The sequence below is a fragment of the Silurus meridionalis genome, chromosome 13, assembly GCF_014805685.1.
Source record: "Silurus meridionalis isolate SWU-2019-XX chromosome 13, ASM1480568v1, whole genome shotgun sequence".
In the NCBI taxonomy this organism is placed as follows: domain Eukaryota; kingdom Metazoa; phylum Chordata; class Actinopteri; order Siluriformes; family Siluridae; genus Silurus; species Silurus meridionalis.
This window is the reverse complement of record NC_060896.1, coordinates 28960277-28976301: the sequence shown is the minus strand read 5'-3', so window position 1 is coordinate 28976301 and position 16025 is coordinate 28960277. Positions and strand designations below refer to the sequence as shown.

The 16025-nt window shown below is 39.6% G+C and overlaps 1 protein-coding gene across 1 annotated transcript in view; it reads left to right on the top strand.

The window, feature by feature from the left end:
- The first annotated feature begins 3389 nt into the window (after positions 1-3389).
- The window catches only part of LOC124396053 (kielin cysteine rich BMP regulator), a 23602-nt gene continuing 10966 nt past the window's right edge, over positions 3390-16025 (top strand). Inside the window, exons 1-22 of the mRNA XM_046865009.1 lie at positions 3390-3913; positions 5923-6467; positions 6816-6888; positions 7396-7601; positions 7802-7967; positions 8156-8238; positions 8380-8473; positions 8744-8817; positions 9676-9855; positions 10145-10238; positions 10350-10432; positions 11677-11767; positions 11921-12000; positions 12185-12270; positions 12396-12486; positions 12776-12875; positions 12983-13068; positions 13673-13763; positions 13964-14116; positions 14697-14803; positions 15155-15248; positions 15403-15573. Of these exons, the coding sequence (XP_046720965.1) occupies positions 3781-3913; positions 5923-6467; positions 6816-6888; positions 7396-7601; positions 7802-7967; positions 8156-8238; positions 8380-8473; positions 8744-8817; positions 9676-9855; positions 10145-10238; positions 10350-10432; positions 11677-11767; positions 11921-12000; positions 12185-12270; positions 12396-12486; positions 12776-12875; positions 12983-13068; positions 13673-13763; positions 13964-14116; positions 14697-14803; positions 15155-15248; positions 15403-15573 (2881 nt within the window). The 5' untranslated portion in view covers positions 3390-3780. The remainder of the gene's footprint in view (positions 3914-5922; positions 6468-6815; positions 6889-7395; positions 7602-7801; positions 7968-8155; positions 8239-8379; positions 8474-8743; positions 8818-9675; positions 9856-10144; positions 10239-10349; positions 10433-11676; positions 11768-11920; positions 12001-12184; positions 12271-12395; positions 12487-12775; positions 12876-12982; positions 13069-13672; positions 13764-13963; positions 14117-14696; positions 14804-15154; positions 15249-15402; positions 15574-16025) is intronic.

Sequence of the window (16025 nt, the reverse complement as noted above, 5' to 3'; positions counted from 1 at the left end):
GGTTTGTGTACGTGACTGTGTGTTTAAGCCGTGATGCCGTGAGCATGACCCACGTCTCACACGTGTCCGGCACCTCAGAGCTTTTTCACAATAAAATATATTTATTAATAAAAACATCGTTCTCACGTGAAGGACATGATCTCCTGGATCCCTTTTAATCCAATCACGGTGCAGTGATGTCATCTGACTCCTCCCACCACAAACTACACACACACGCACCGGAGCTTTTACACATATATTTAAATTAGACATTTGTTTTATTGATTGATATATATATATATATATATATATATATTTTTTTTTTTGAGAAAAAGAAAAGAAAAAAGATAATTTATTTTCTCTCAAACACACACGTGTTTGATTACTGACCAGCAGGGGGCGCCAGAGATAGTTTAAAATCCTGCAGGAGAGTCCGACAAAACTTTGTTTATAAGAGAAATGTTTTAAAAACATTGATGAAGGTGCTGCAAAAAGAGCAGAAAATATTAATAAGGAAAATATAAATATAAACTAAGAAATAAAATAGTAAATTTCTTAATCAGTTTAATATCACAAAGAAATATGAAAGAAATGACATCATAAAGTTGCTTTAAAAAGGAAAATAAAATGGAAAAAAGTTAAACAGTGAAAAAAGTGTGTATGTAATAAAACAAAAACAAAACATGTCAGTGGAGTAATTCGATGTTTTTTTCTATTAAATTTGTGTTAAAAAATTATGAGCACAAACAAAAAAAGCAGTTTTAAAGGTAAAGTGCTACAATTAGAACATCTGGAGGAGATGGTGTTTAGATGTGGTTTGAAGACTGATGGAGACTCACCTGTTTGGACATCAAGTGGACGTTCTTTGGTGATAGAACAGAGAAGAGCCTGGAAGTGTGTTGGACCCTGAGAGACGGAGGGTTTAGTATTGAAGTGTGTTTGTGGAAGATGTGTGGACGCAGTGTCCAGTGTCCAGTGCAGTGTAACAGTGTGAGGTTTTGGTACGTCTTCAGGACAGATAAGTTTCTCCTTTTTTATAGTTACTCATTGATGAAGAGTGGATGGTAAAGGAACAAGTGTTTGAAGCTTCTATAACATGAATGACAACATGAACACACACACACACACACACACACACAGTATAAATATATAGTATATGTACAACTCGTCTTTTGGACGGTAAAAACATTTACACTAAGTTCTTTTCATGAGTTCAACAGGTTCAGATGTTCTCCTGATTAGTGAATTCCTTCACTCGTCTTTATTGCAGCTTTTTAGACTTTGGGAAAAGTGATCTGGGTTTGTCTTTGTGTTGGTGGTGTTTCGTCTGCAGATCTAATCAGCTCTGAGAGACGTCCCGTGAACAGACGCCATGTCTGGTGCTTTGATCCCAATACAAAACCGAGACAGAACTTCACCTGATGTACATTCAACCTCAGTCTGCATTGTCTGAGAAGGTTTATCTGTAGCTGTGTGTGGTTTGTCGTCTTCTGTCTTTCTCTGGGATTGAAGCGTTCGTCTGATTATATAGACTTCCTTTGATTTAAAATGTGGGGGTGGCCTCGGGAGGATGTGTATTTGAGATTTTAAAAACATCTTCACACATACCTGTGTTTAATATACTGCACTTTAAATCCTTTTCCCCGCATGTCTAAATATAAACGTGGCCCACATTTCTACCCACACTGAGGAGATGTTTCTCCTGAGGGTTCCATCCACAGCTCTGTCACATGATCTCTGAATCCGTTAGCAACCTCTAACACAAACTTATCTTTGTGATAACCTTTGTGAGGGTTGATTTGTTTTCTCTCCTCATGTGACTCATTCATTCCTGTTTAATCAGATCCAAGCTGGGCAAGAAGATCACTGGATCTGATTTGAGGTGATGTTAATGAGAAGATTCTCCATTTATTACAGAGACACTTTTTTCCTCAGTTCCTCGTTTTGGCCGCTTACCACAGGAACATCTTAAACTACACATATAAATCGCCACTTCTGGGCAAACTGTTTTTTTTATCACTGTGTGTCAGATAGAATTTGTGCTTCTTTATTTATCTTTTATTTTACAAAAAAGGTAAAAAATGAGACCCGTGATTATTAAACAGTAACAGAGGTCCGTTGGGGCAGGAATCACTCTGCCCCACGCTCTGAGCAGGAACCAAGGAAAGGAACCATTAATGACCAAGTTGCCAAATTGGGTTAATTTACCCTCAAGTAACACCATAATCTTTTTTATAGCAAATAATAAATTAAATCTATGATATAGATGTTATACGTTATAGATACTGTAGGTATAGTTTTATTCATATGTTATATTTATAGTGCACTAGTTAGTTAACAGGCCTCAGAACTATTATTGTATTCTGACTTTTTCTGCCATCTGTTTTTCACCGCTGCTAAAAATTCATTTCTTTTAATATATACCTTAATGTGTATATTTATTTATATTTCTTATTTTTATTTTACTTTACTCTTTACATGATCTTTTACTGTGAGAAACTGCAAACAAACTACTTCCCTTATGGGATCAATAAAGTGTCAGATTCTGATCTCAGTAACTTTCAGTGAGTCTGTGATGTAGACCAACATTTCTAATGTAATATTTCTCACAGGCTACAGAGTAAAAAACATGAAAATAGAAGATAAAAATGTGTCTCTCTTTTTGCAGAATGTTTAAACTTGACTACTTTCAGGATTTTTTTATTCATTTAAGAAATGTATAATAATTAAGATCACATAAGATAAGATAAGATAAGATAAGATAAGATAAGATAAGATAAGATAAGATAAACCTTTATTCATCCCACAGTGAGGAAATTTCTGTGTTACAGCAGCAAAGAAAATAAATGTGCAAATATATAAAAAGTAGAGACATAATACAAGTACATACATCACGGTGTATAAATACAAAAGAAAAAGACCAACAATAAAGTTTACACACATATTGCACACAGGTAAAATTGCATGGTTTAAATTTGTGTTATTGCACAAAACCTTGTTATTGTTATTATTGCACAGTTACAAACACAGTAATAGTGTATTTTACTGACTGATTCACTGGGAGCAGCTCTGATTATACAGTCGAATAGCAGCAGGGAGAAAAGATAATAACAATATCATAATAATAATAATAATAATAATAATAATAATAATAATAATAACAACAATAATAACAACAACAACAACAACAACAACAACAACAATAATAATAATAATACATTGGTTTGTAGTAGTAGTGATAATAGTTAGTAGTATAAAATTAATGAATTAAAATAACCCCAAAAAAATATGAACATAAAGCTCCTGGGCCAACCCAAAATAAACCGTGTGTGTGTGTGTGTGTGTGTGTGTGTGTGTGTGTGTGAGAGAGAGAGAGAGAGAGAGAGAGAGAGAGAGAGCTGCCGAGGAAAAAAAACATTCTAATAAAAAATTTAAATTTGGTCTCGAGAGTCAATCACACCGACTCACTACAGGACAAAAATGAATCGATTCTTTCAGGATTCGGTTCGTCCATCACTGAACCAGCGCCAGATGTTTCTTGTTTCACGAGCGCGAATTCCTGTCATTAAGGAGGAAACAGCAGCCCTATGTCATGGCGTGTGTGTGTGTGTGTGTGTGTGTGTGTGTGTGAGTGTGTGTGTGTGTGTGTGAGTGGGTGTGAGTGTGTGTGAGAAATGCAGGACAGGGATCAGGGGTCTACTAAAGAGCACCGCTGTCTTCCTCAGCATTGTGAGTCTACCACTCTTGGAAGAAGTTTGTAGGTTCTTTGTCCTGGTCTGGTGGTCGCAGCTGGGGGCGAACATGGAGCTGGTAATGGGGAGGAGAAGGAGAAGGTTTCTCTCTGCTCTTCTGAGTGTGTGTGCGCTGTGGAGGATCTGCTCTGCTTCTTCAGCTCACCATAACAAGCAGCTGAAACTGCAGAAGGACCCAAAGGGTGAGTTTCATTCACACTAAAACACAGTTTTAACCGCTCCTAGGACGCTGTGTACACACACACACACACACACACACACACACACACACACACACACACACACACACACACACACACATTAATTACTTCCTAGGCGATCAGAAAACCTTAATAATAAACCTACATAATCAAGATTTTATAAAAAAAAACCCTGACAAACTTCACTTCAACTTTTAGAAACAATCAATAATTATATGGATTTTTTTTAAGAAACCATAAAGAACTATTAAGAACTTTAGAGAGAACCATAGAACACCATTGGATACTGTAGAGAACTCAGTAGAGAACTCTAGAGAACAGTAGAAAACTGTAGCGAACTCTAGAGAACTGTAAAGAACCATAGAAAACTGTGCAGAACTTCAAAGGAACCGTTAAATAAATCAGAATGTTCAGAAAGTCTGGAGTTTTCTGATAAGACATAATGGCTGAAATTGTGCTTTTTCCCTTTTTTTCCATATAAACAGTTGGGATCTGATCTGTGGAGTTTCTGTTTACATTTTTTTGGAGAAAACTGATCTGCAAAGAATCTGTTTTTTAATCTGATTCTTGTTCACATTCCGCATCCGCATCTGCATGTCCATCATTACTGCAGGATAAACACACACTCTCTCAGGGGGATGGACATGCACAGTGTGTGAAGTGTAAAAAGTGTAAAGTGTGTAGTGTTTTAGTCTGTAACACACCGTCTTACACACACTCTCACACACACACTCACACACACTCACACACAGTTACACAAACTGGTAAACATGGTTCCCCCTACTGCACACACACACACACACACACACACACTTACATACACACACACTCACACACACTGCTACTCATGCTGTCTAATACACACTCTTACACACATTCATACACACTGTTACACATTGTAACCCCTACTGTTACCACACCGTCTCACACACACACACACACACACACACACACACACACACACACACACACACACACATACACACACACACACACACACACTGACACACACACACACTGCTACTCATGCTGTCTAATACACACTCTTACACACATTCATACACACTGGTACACACTGTAACCCCAACTGTTACCACACTGTCTCACACACACACACACACACACACACACACACACACACACACACACACACACACATTTACACACACAGTTACACAAACGTTTATACATGGTTCCCCATACTGCACACACACACACACACACACACACACACACACACACACACACACATGCGTTTGGGTCTAATAAGGACCTCAACTCCTTAGTGTTTATTGTGACAGCTTGTCCACTCGACTTTCACACACACACACACACACACACACACACACACAAACAAATCATTAACATTGCCATGGCTGTTAACATTAGCTTTTATGATTCTGTGATTTTTCTCATCATTATTATTATTATTATTATTATTATTATTATTATTAATTTTGTCCAAACAGCTGCAGCAGTGTAACTGTCCTGCTTTGAAACCAGTGTGAGAAACAGGAACAGCTGTGCTGGACCAGAACTATACACACACACACACACACACACACACACACACACACACACACACACACACGTTCTTGTGTCAGTGAAGTGTTGAAACATGAGAAACAAGAAATCACAAAACTATCTTTCTGTTCTCCTCATCAGAACCTGTGTGTGTGTGTGTGTGTGTGTGTGCACGTGTGTTCGTGTATGTGTATATGTGTGTATATGTATGTGTGTGTGTGCGTGTGTGTATTTGTGTGTTTGTGTGTATGTGTGTGCGTGTTTGTATTTGTGTGTGTGTGTTTGTGTATGTGTGTGTGTATATGTGTGTGTGTGTGTGCGCGTGTGTTCGTGTATGTGTATATGTGTGTATGTGTGTGTGTGCGTGTGTGTATTCTGAAGTGTGTTTTAACACTTAATAAACTGTATGTGGTGAGATAATAAAGTTCTAATGTTTTTATTATAATGTTTGATTTTTCTCACTTTAGTCATTGACATTCTGCAAACTTTGAGCGACACACACTTCTCTCGAGAAATCAACAAGGTCGAAGGTCACGACCCTGGCACTCCCGCTTGGCATTTCCACTGCCGCACGCCTCACGTGACGCTCCCCCTGGACGTGAGTCGGCGTTTTGTGAGGGCGTGGCGCGGCTCGCTCGGTGTGTTCCTGGTGGCTCGGCAGGTCGGAGGTTCGGCGGCGACTCTGCTCTCTCTGAGCGCTCCGGGGAACGTTCCTCTCTTACGCCTCGTCTCCAACACACAGGAGGATTTTCTCCAGCTGGAGATTCGAACCGAACCTAGCATGAAACCCGAGGTGCTCCGATTCCCCGGAGGAAACCCGTTCTCAGGCGGGAAGTGGGCGAGGGTGGTACTGGGTGTGGCTCCGGGGTGGGTGTGGCTTTTCAAGGAGTGTAAAGAAGTTACAGTCCTGAGACTTACACACCAGGAACAACCTTTGACCCTTAATCGTCCTCCTCACGGCGTCCGGGTAACCTTAGCGAGCACGGCAGATGACAAAGCTAGCAAATTTTACGTGAGTATCCGAACACCTCGTTATGAATGCAAAGATATATAAATATGTATGGGTATGCAAATTAGGACACACCCATTGAGTCGTTTCCACGATTATTAATAGAAATATTAGCTAAAATGAGCTAGCCATTAACTGAGTGCATTACCATGACAACCGACCTACATTAGCTACATGCTGTAAAAAAGTTTTTAGGTAACTAATAATGTATATCAGATTCTAAACCTAGTTAGTGACATCACAGCTAGAGCTTCGCCTTAAAACTCAGTTTTGCTTTATTTTTGTATGTGTGTATGTGTGTGTGTGTGTGTGTGTGTGTGTGTGTGTGTGTGTGTGTGTGTTTGTTTACAGGGATTAATGCAGACTGCAGTGATCTCCACCGAACCCTACGAGAAACGTCCGTGGCTCTGCAGGAACGTTAGCGGTAAAACATCTTCCTGTTGATCTTGTTAAAGCTCCTCAATCGAGGATTAAATCTCCGTCACGCTCGCTCACATCTCGACTCGTCCACTTCTCCTTCCACCCTGATGGCACTCACGTTCAGGCTCAGCGAGACGAGACGATCTGTGAGGTTTACGGTGGAGCTGTGGAAAGTTTTACGGGGCTTTAGGGGGAAGTTTCTGGTTCTGTGTCAGGAGTTCTGGAGAACTTTTAGAGCTCGGGGTCGATCTGATGTTTTTCTGAGATTTATGTTCTGTTCACACACACACAAATATACACGCACACACACATGCACACACACACACACACACACACACACACACACACACACACTATACACTATATATAACAAATAGTATTTTAATGATAATATACAATTAATTAATCAAAGTACAAAATATCATATATAATATATAATTAATATATAATATAATAATCATGACATTTGAATGTAAATATATTTTTTAACCTAGGTGTTTGTGTGTTTTAGACTCCGCCCCCATTGGCCCCACCCCCTACACCTCTGTGGATGTGAAGCAGGAGCTCCAGGACCAGCCGGATCGCAGCTCGGTGCTCGGCCCCCCAGCGGCTTCGCGAGCCAGAGCAATTGTCGGTGAACAGAGACGAGAACGAGTCAAGAACCTGGAGGAGATACTGCACAACTTTACCACCATGCTGGACTTTCTGAAACAACAGGTTTCCAGAACCACTATTCCTCTGTGTTTCCTCTCAGGGCTTTAAATGTTTAGTTAAGGTTCTGAAGTAACATTCTGTAAGAATGGCCAGAAGAAGTGTTCTTCTCGAGGAATACACTGTTTAGAGTGAAATTAAAACATTTTGTTCTGAGATGAGAACTTACCCAATTGTGTGTGTGTGTGTGTGTGTGTGTATTGTAGAATGAGGACCTGCAGGTTCGGGTAAAGTATTTGGAATCGTGTGAGTGTGTGAGGAAGACCTGTACCTGGGAGAGCCGTGAGATGGAAGAAGGATCTCACTGGAGTATTGATGGGCGAACAGAGTGTTCCTGCTCCTCTGGGAAAGTCCAGTGTGAAACTTCAAAAAGTGAGAAACGTTCCAACCTCCATTAAAACCTTACATCTGATCAAATTTGTAACAGTCGGAATGAGATGTCTGTGAAAGTAGGTTTTATCGTCTCGAACTATTGTGTGAAATAATGAATTATCTGAAAGAACCACCTGAGAACCGTTTGAAAGAATAAATTGTTGATGGAACGATGTGTGTTTCTGCAGGATGTGAGTATGATGGAGGTGTGTATAATGATGAAGAAGTGTTTGTACCCAAAAGGAATCCGTGCCTCAACTGCACCTGCACTGTGAGTGGTTTTATTCGTTTTTTTAAATAATTATATTTACATATTACTGAGGTATGAAATAAATGAATGTGTGTGTGTGTGTGTGTGTGTGTGTGTGTGTGTGTGTGTGTGTGTGTGTGTGTGTGTATTTTTGCACTATAGGATAGTGTAGTAAGATGTCAGTCTATACGATGCCCCACCCCACAGTGTGCTAATCATTTTAAAAGACCTGGAGAGTGCTGTCCAAGATGCTCAGGTACACACACACACACACACACACACACACACACACACACACACCCATCACATTGCTGTATTCTCATTCATCTCATTTCCTGTAAATCCTTTTCACCTCAGCGACGGAAACGCAGAGTCGGTCCCGTGTTTTTCTCGTATGTTCGGAACTGTTCTGTGTCATTTTCCTCACGGGGAAAACAACTTTGTTGTTTCTTTGATGTTTCTTTGATGTTGTCCACTTCCTGTGGCATTAGCTACGCTGAAACAGCGAACGTTCTCTCTGTTTTAGTGTGTGGAATAGAAGAGCGAATCCACAACGTCTCCTACAGCACCGTGGACGGCTGCCAGACCTGCTCCTGTAGGGTGTGTGATCATTCAGACTCATACAGCATGTACTACTGGGACTGGGATTACTGGGAAATGACTGAGATTGGGACTGGGATTACTGGGAAATGACTGAGATTGGGACTGGGATTACTGGGAAATGACTGAGATTGGGACTGGGATTACTGGGAAATGACTGGGATTGGGACTGGGATTACTGGGAAATGACTTGGATTGGGACTGGGATTACTGGGAAATGACTGGGATTGGGACTGGGATTACTGGGAAATGACTGAGATTGGGACTGGGATTACTGGGAAATGACTGGGATTGGGACTGGGATTACTGGGAAATGACTGGGATTTGGACTGGGATTACTGGGAAGTGACTGGAATTTGAATTAATGAGAAATTACTGGTTTTGAGGTTTCTGGGAAATGACTTGGATTAGGAATTTCTGGGAAATGACTGAAACTGGGATAAATCGTTAATGACTGGGATTAGGATTGCTGTGAATTCTGCATGTGCCCTGTATGTAAAACTCTATCTTTTCATTATAACATCGTAACATGAAGCTTCACATTCTTCATTACACACATTTACGTGAATGATTTATAAACTGTGGAATAAAAAGGATTAAAATATTAATAAAATATTCTTTTCAAAAAGTTATTTATTTATATTTGTATATATTTATTTTAAGTCTATCAATTATTCATTGGGAAATTGTTGAGTTTGGAATTATTAGCGAATGACTGGGATTGGGATTATCAGGCAGCAATTAGGAATACAAAAATTGTGGGATTATTGGGAAGTGACTGGAATTAGAATATTTAGGAAATGATTATTAAAACATGAACTGTTTTAACAGATATTTTTGCTGTTTATTTGTTTACAGAATGGCGGCATGTCGTGTGTTGACAGACAGAATTGTCCTCAGTCGTGTGAGAATGGAGTGAAGCCTCGGTTCGGCTCGTGCTGTCGCGACTGCTCTCGCTGTGAATATCGTGGTGAGGTCATTCCTAATGGAGTCAGTTTTCCAGACCAGGCTGATGTGTGTAAACTCTGCGTGTGCTCTGTAAGACTCCAGCTTTTCATTATAACATCGTAACATGAAGCCTCACATCACACACATTTACACAAATGATTGATAAACTGTGGAATAAAAAGGATTAAAAATTTACATTTATTTTCTAAATGTTATTTATTTATTTATTTATTTATTTATTTATTTATTTATTTATTTATTTATTTATGTTCAAGTATATAAAAAAATTTCCCTCACACACTCTAAAAATGTGCACTTAAGGGACACACTCCTATGTTCTGTATAATGTGTGTGTGTGTGTGTGTGTGTGTGTGTGTAGAATGGGAACGTGGGGTGTAGCAATGTACCCTGTCCTACACCTGAATGTGGTTTGGTGGAAACCGTCAGTGGAGAGTGTTGTCCCAGGTGTCGAAGTAAGTGTGTGTGTGTGTGTGTGTGTGTGTGTGTGTGTGTGTGTGTGTGTGTGTGTGTGTGTGTCTGTTGCATTACCCGTCATGGTGTTTGTGTAATGACTCTGTTTACAGGCTGCATCCATGAGGGAGTGAGGCACGAGCACGGCTCAAAATGGCAGCATCCTGGAGAACCCTGTCGTGTCTGCACATGCTCAGTAAGTTCATGGAGGCTTGTGCATAGAGTTTCTGTAGAAAGTGTGGAAACACTGTGTGTTTTATGGTTTTTGAGAGACACATGAATGTTCCATTTCTTTCTATGCAACAAACTTGCATTTAAAATAAAATAAAACATTTTCTTTGACCAAACAAATCGAAATGTTCAGATCTTCCACTTTATTCTCATTGAAAAATCCTCCTTGAGCATGAAGAACAGTTTTACACTCTCAGCACCAGGACACTTCATTTCTCCAAACATTCAGCTGAAACTCTTCGCTGAGCCTCTTGTCACATAGCAGTTCAGTAAGATTTCAGTAAGGTGACTGGGCAGGTGGTTCCATAAGAGATATCACTCCAGATGACTGTTTGCTCTCCTCAGTCCAGACCGAACTGCATGATGTTGATGTATGGAATGGGAGCCATGTTGGTTCAGGTTTCCTTTCACTTTCCAGAACCTTCCCTGCTACAAAACAACCCCAAACCATTAAACTTCCACCTCCATGTGTGAGTGTGGGGGTGAGGGAGTCTGATCACATCTTCTCTCCTGTTCTCCTTCTTACACAAATTCTTCTGTTAGAAACTAAAATGTCCCATTTGGACTAATGTGTCTCAAAAACCATAAAACACCAGGTGTTTCTAGTCATTTCCCAGGTGGTGTTGGTGTTCACCCCCCCGTGAACTTTTCCACTCTGTGCAGCGTTGCAACCAATAACTATACAATTATTTAATGGGAGTAAACGTTATAAATCTGAGCAAAAATGAACATCAAATGCACAATTATTTACAAAAAGAATCAGTGAAGATCAGTTATAGTTCGATCATTTAGCTGTAAAACCGTGAGAAGTGACAGAATGGTTTAAATGGAGATCTGGAAGAATCTAGAGTTTGTTCGAGAACTTAAACACACAGCATCATGTAGAGAAAAACAGTTCAGGATAAAGTTTCTGGGAAAGTCATGATAAGGTTTAGGATATAGCTACTGTATATAATCTCAAGCATGTGAACCAGTCAGAGATCATGTGGAGCATGCTGAACACGATGCTAACACCACCATGCTTTACAGAGGGCTGTGAGGTTCACTCAGCACCACATGCTCTAAAATCAAATGAATTTGGGTGATGAGTTGGTCACAGTGTCACAAGGAAAAAAATATCGGAACATCTACGGTATTAAAGGTCTTACAGAGCTTCTGTTCCTCTGCCTTACTTATGCCTTTTATATGAAATGTTTATTTTTCTCCCAGGAGGGACGTGTCGATTGTTCCACAGAGAAGTGTAACACCGAGTGTAGAGACCCGACGCCTTCTCAAGGAACCTGCTGTCCATCCTGTGAGCGTGAGTCACACAGTCAAGGTTCTGTGTGTGTGTGTGTGTGTGTGTGTGTGTGTGTGTGTGTGTGTGTGTGTGTGGTGATAATGTACTGTATTTGAAGCACTGCTGTTGTGGAATCTGATGTTGTGAGATGATCTGATCATCATGTCTGATTAGGTTGCTCTCGGAATAGACAGAATTTTCTGAACGGAGAACCGGTTCCGAGTAATAATCGATGTGAGCGTTGTGTATGTGAAGTGAGTCCAGATCATTTAACAATTAACACGCACACACACACACACACACACACACACACACACACACACACACACACACACACACACACACACACACACACACACACACACACACACACACACACACACACACTTACTGTTAATTGTTTAAAGCTGCTCTTAACGTCATGTTAATGTGTTTTAGAATGGAAATATTAACTGTCAGCCGCTCCCCTGCCCCGCCCTCAACTGCCCTCATCCAATTAGGAGAAACGGAGACTGTTGTCCAAAGTGAGTACCACACACCATCCACACACACACTTCTAATATAAAGACAGTGTGAGGACACTGTTACACTGCTTCTGTGTGTGTGTGTGTGTGTGTGTGTGTGTGTGTGTGTGTGTGTGTGTGTGTAGGTGTGAACAGTGTAATTATGAGTCGGAGGTGTATTCAGATGGACAGAACTTTACTTCCAAACAGAATCCCTGCTTGACCTGTCAGTGTTTAGTAAGTGTAGTTAACACTTAACCCCAAACACTTAACCCCAAACACTCACCCTAAATATCTAATCCAACCACTTAACCACAAACACTCAACCTAAATATCTAATCCAACCACTTAACCACGAACACTCAACCCCAACACTAAGCTCATACACTCAGACCAGACATTTGTTTCAATCCCTGTTTAAACTACAAAATGTTTTTTTTTTTTTCATTTTTAATGCTGGGTCTTTTTTGTTTATTGTGTGTGTGTGTGTGTGTGTGTGTGTGTGTGTGTGTGTGTGTGTGCGCAGGCCGGGGAGGTTGTGTGTGAGAATACAGAGTCTTTGTGTTCCTCTCTACAATGTACACACCCCACAAGACAGCGTGACACCTGCTGCCCCACATGCAACTGTAAGTAACACACACACACACACACACACACACACACACACACACACACAGCTAATAAGCTAAAGGTTTAATGTGTATTATTACTGTGTGTGTGTGTGTGTGTGTAGCTTGTGAATATGAGAGGAGAGTATACGCTGATGGTGAGGTGTTTAAACCAGCGGGAAACGGACCCTGCCTTGAGTGTGTGTGTGAGGTCAGTCCTGAGTTATAATAATAATAATAATATTTGATAATCTGTTTATTATTATAATATTGTATAATATAAAATATATTATACAATATTATATTGCTTTGAATAAACATTACACATGCAAATTAGTAACCATAAACCTCAGAATATACTGTCCCGTTATCATGACAACCACCTCTTCATCATAAGCTAACATAAGCTACTTTAGCTAGCTTAGCAAACAGGAGCTATGTGCTAACACTATTTAATTTGAAGAAAAACATTTTTATTTTGCAATAAGATGCGTGTGGGTGTGGGATGTGGCCTTATTTGCATATTCATGTTTATTCATAGATTCATGTTTATATCCTCATATTCAAACATCAGCTTTAGCAATTTCGACAAGTTTGTGTGTGTGTGTGTGTGTGTGTGTGTGTGTGTGTGTGTGTGTGTGTGTGTGTGTGTGTGTGTGTGTGTGTGTGTGTGTGCATGTGTGTGTGTGTGTGTGTGTGTGTGTGTGTGTGTGTGTGTGTGTGTGTGTGTGTGTGTGTGTGTGTGTGCGTGTGTGTGTGTGCATGTGTGTGTGTGTGTGTGTGTGTGTGTGTGTGTGTGTGTGTGTTGTAAAGAGAGAAATGTAAGATGCCATCAGGAAAGATGTCCCAAAGTCAGATGTGCAAACCTTGTCAGAGATCCCCATGTCTGCTGTCCTGTGTGTAAAGGTAACACACACACACACACACACACACACACACACACACACACACACACACAGAAAGAGACATTAATGAAGTAAGTTTTAAATTTATAGGTATTCTTCTGTTTTGCGTGTGTGTTAATGTGAATGTGCTTGTGTTTCTGTGTGTGTGTGTGTGTGTGTGTGTGTGTGTGTGTGTGTGTGTGTGTGTGTGTGTGTGTGTAGATTGTGTGTTGGACGATGTTGAATATGAACACAAGGCCGAGTGGGATTCTGAGGACACGCCCTGCACCAGGTGCTCCTGTACAGAGGGGAAAGTTCGGTGTTCAGTAAAAGAGTGTCCTCTTCTGTCCTGCCGCCATCCAAACAAAGAGACAGGTGTGAAAAATAAATCAAACTCAATTTCCTCTTAAAGAAGACCAGTCTCATTACTATTATAATAGAAATGAATCACAGCCCCCACATTCGGACCAATCAGAATCCAGTATTCAGCAGCCCTGTGCTTTTATTGATGTTTATTTAAAAAAAAGGTAAAAATAAAAAATAGTATGCAATTTCATGCATTAGCTGAATGATGGGTGCCAATATTTACACTCACTGAATTTTTACTGACATTGTTAATTCATTTTTGCTAATTTGTGATAAATCTGATGAATATAAATGTAATGCAGGAATTATTTCATTGTTTTAATCGTTTCATTTTAACAAACATTGTACTTTTAATTTTCCTAGTAAATTACATTTCAATGTAAAGTACTTTTTCAATTTCTTTTTACTTTTGAAAGCTTTAACTTACTTAAATGTTTTTTAATTTTTACTTTAATTTGCTATGTAATTTTTTATGTTATATTTTTTTCTTTGTTTTACTTTTTACTTTACTTTCCAACTTTATATTTTTATTACCTTTATGTTTGATTTGAATGTAAAATGTGTGTTGCTGATTTTTGGTTCGTTTCAGGAGAATGTTGTCCAGTGTGTAATCACTGTTTCTACAACCAGCGTGTTTATGAAAATGGGCAGACGTTCTTCGACCCAGACGACACGTGTAACAGCTGCACCTGTCAGGTAAAATGTCCAATCAGAACCCACATCTCCAGCTGTTTGGGACTCCTGCTGTTCTAACGGATTAATTGTATTATTATTGTTGCATCCTGTTGAAAATGAAGAACAGATTAATACTGTATACTGAGATTGTTCAGCAGAACTGATACAGCAAATGGAACATCTCAAAAATCTAAATGTACTGTTTCACTGTACAAAATAACGACAGGTGACGAAATATCAAATAAATAAAAAATATGTATGTAATCATTAAAATTGAGATTTTTACATAACACTGTATAAGATCATTACATTTATTTATTAAGTACAAGCTAAGATTTAATTGTGTGTGTGTGTGTGTGTTGTGTGTGGTAGGATGGCTCAGTGCGCTGCAGTGTAGTGGAATGTCCCCCGGTTTCCTGCTCCAACCCGTACACCGCACCTGGAGAGTGCTGTCCTCAATGTCCAAGTAGTTGCACACACACAGACACACACAGACACACACAGACACACACACACACACACACACACACACACACACACACACACACACACACACACACACACACACACAGTGTCAGTGTTTTATTGACTTAGTATTTTCCTGCTGGTTCTTCTGTCAGCCTGTGGAGTTCAGAAGCAGGTGTATGTTGATGGTGACACGTTTGCAAACCCGGCGAACCCGTGTGAGGAGTGTGTGTGTCGAGGAGGACGAGTAGACTGTCATCAGCAGTGTCCCAGACCCAACTGTCACTATCCTGTCACTGGGACCTGCTGCCAGAACAACTGCAATGGTAACACACACACACACACACACACACACACACACACACACACACACACACACACACACACACATGTACATGTACACACATAGTATTATGGAGAACTATAGAAAGAAACTTAGAGAACTACAGAGAACTATATAACACTATAGAGTACTAAAGAGAGAACAATAGAGAAAATCTTAGAGAAATATAGAGAACTGGATAATAATATATAGAGAGAACTACAGAAAGAATAATAAGAAGTAATAGGGAACTATAGAAAATATCTTAGACAGTACCTTATTGAACTAAAGAGTACTTTAGAGAGAACTATTGAATTAAGTTTTGAGAATTATAGAGTACTACAAAGAACAATAGCTAACTATAGAGTAATATAGAGAACTATAGAGAACTATAATGAACTAGAGAACCATAGAAATATATGTAGAGAACTATAGAGTATTATAGAGAACTATAGA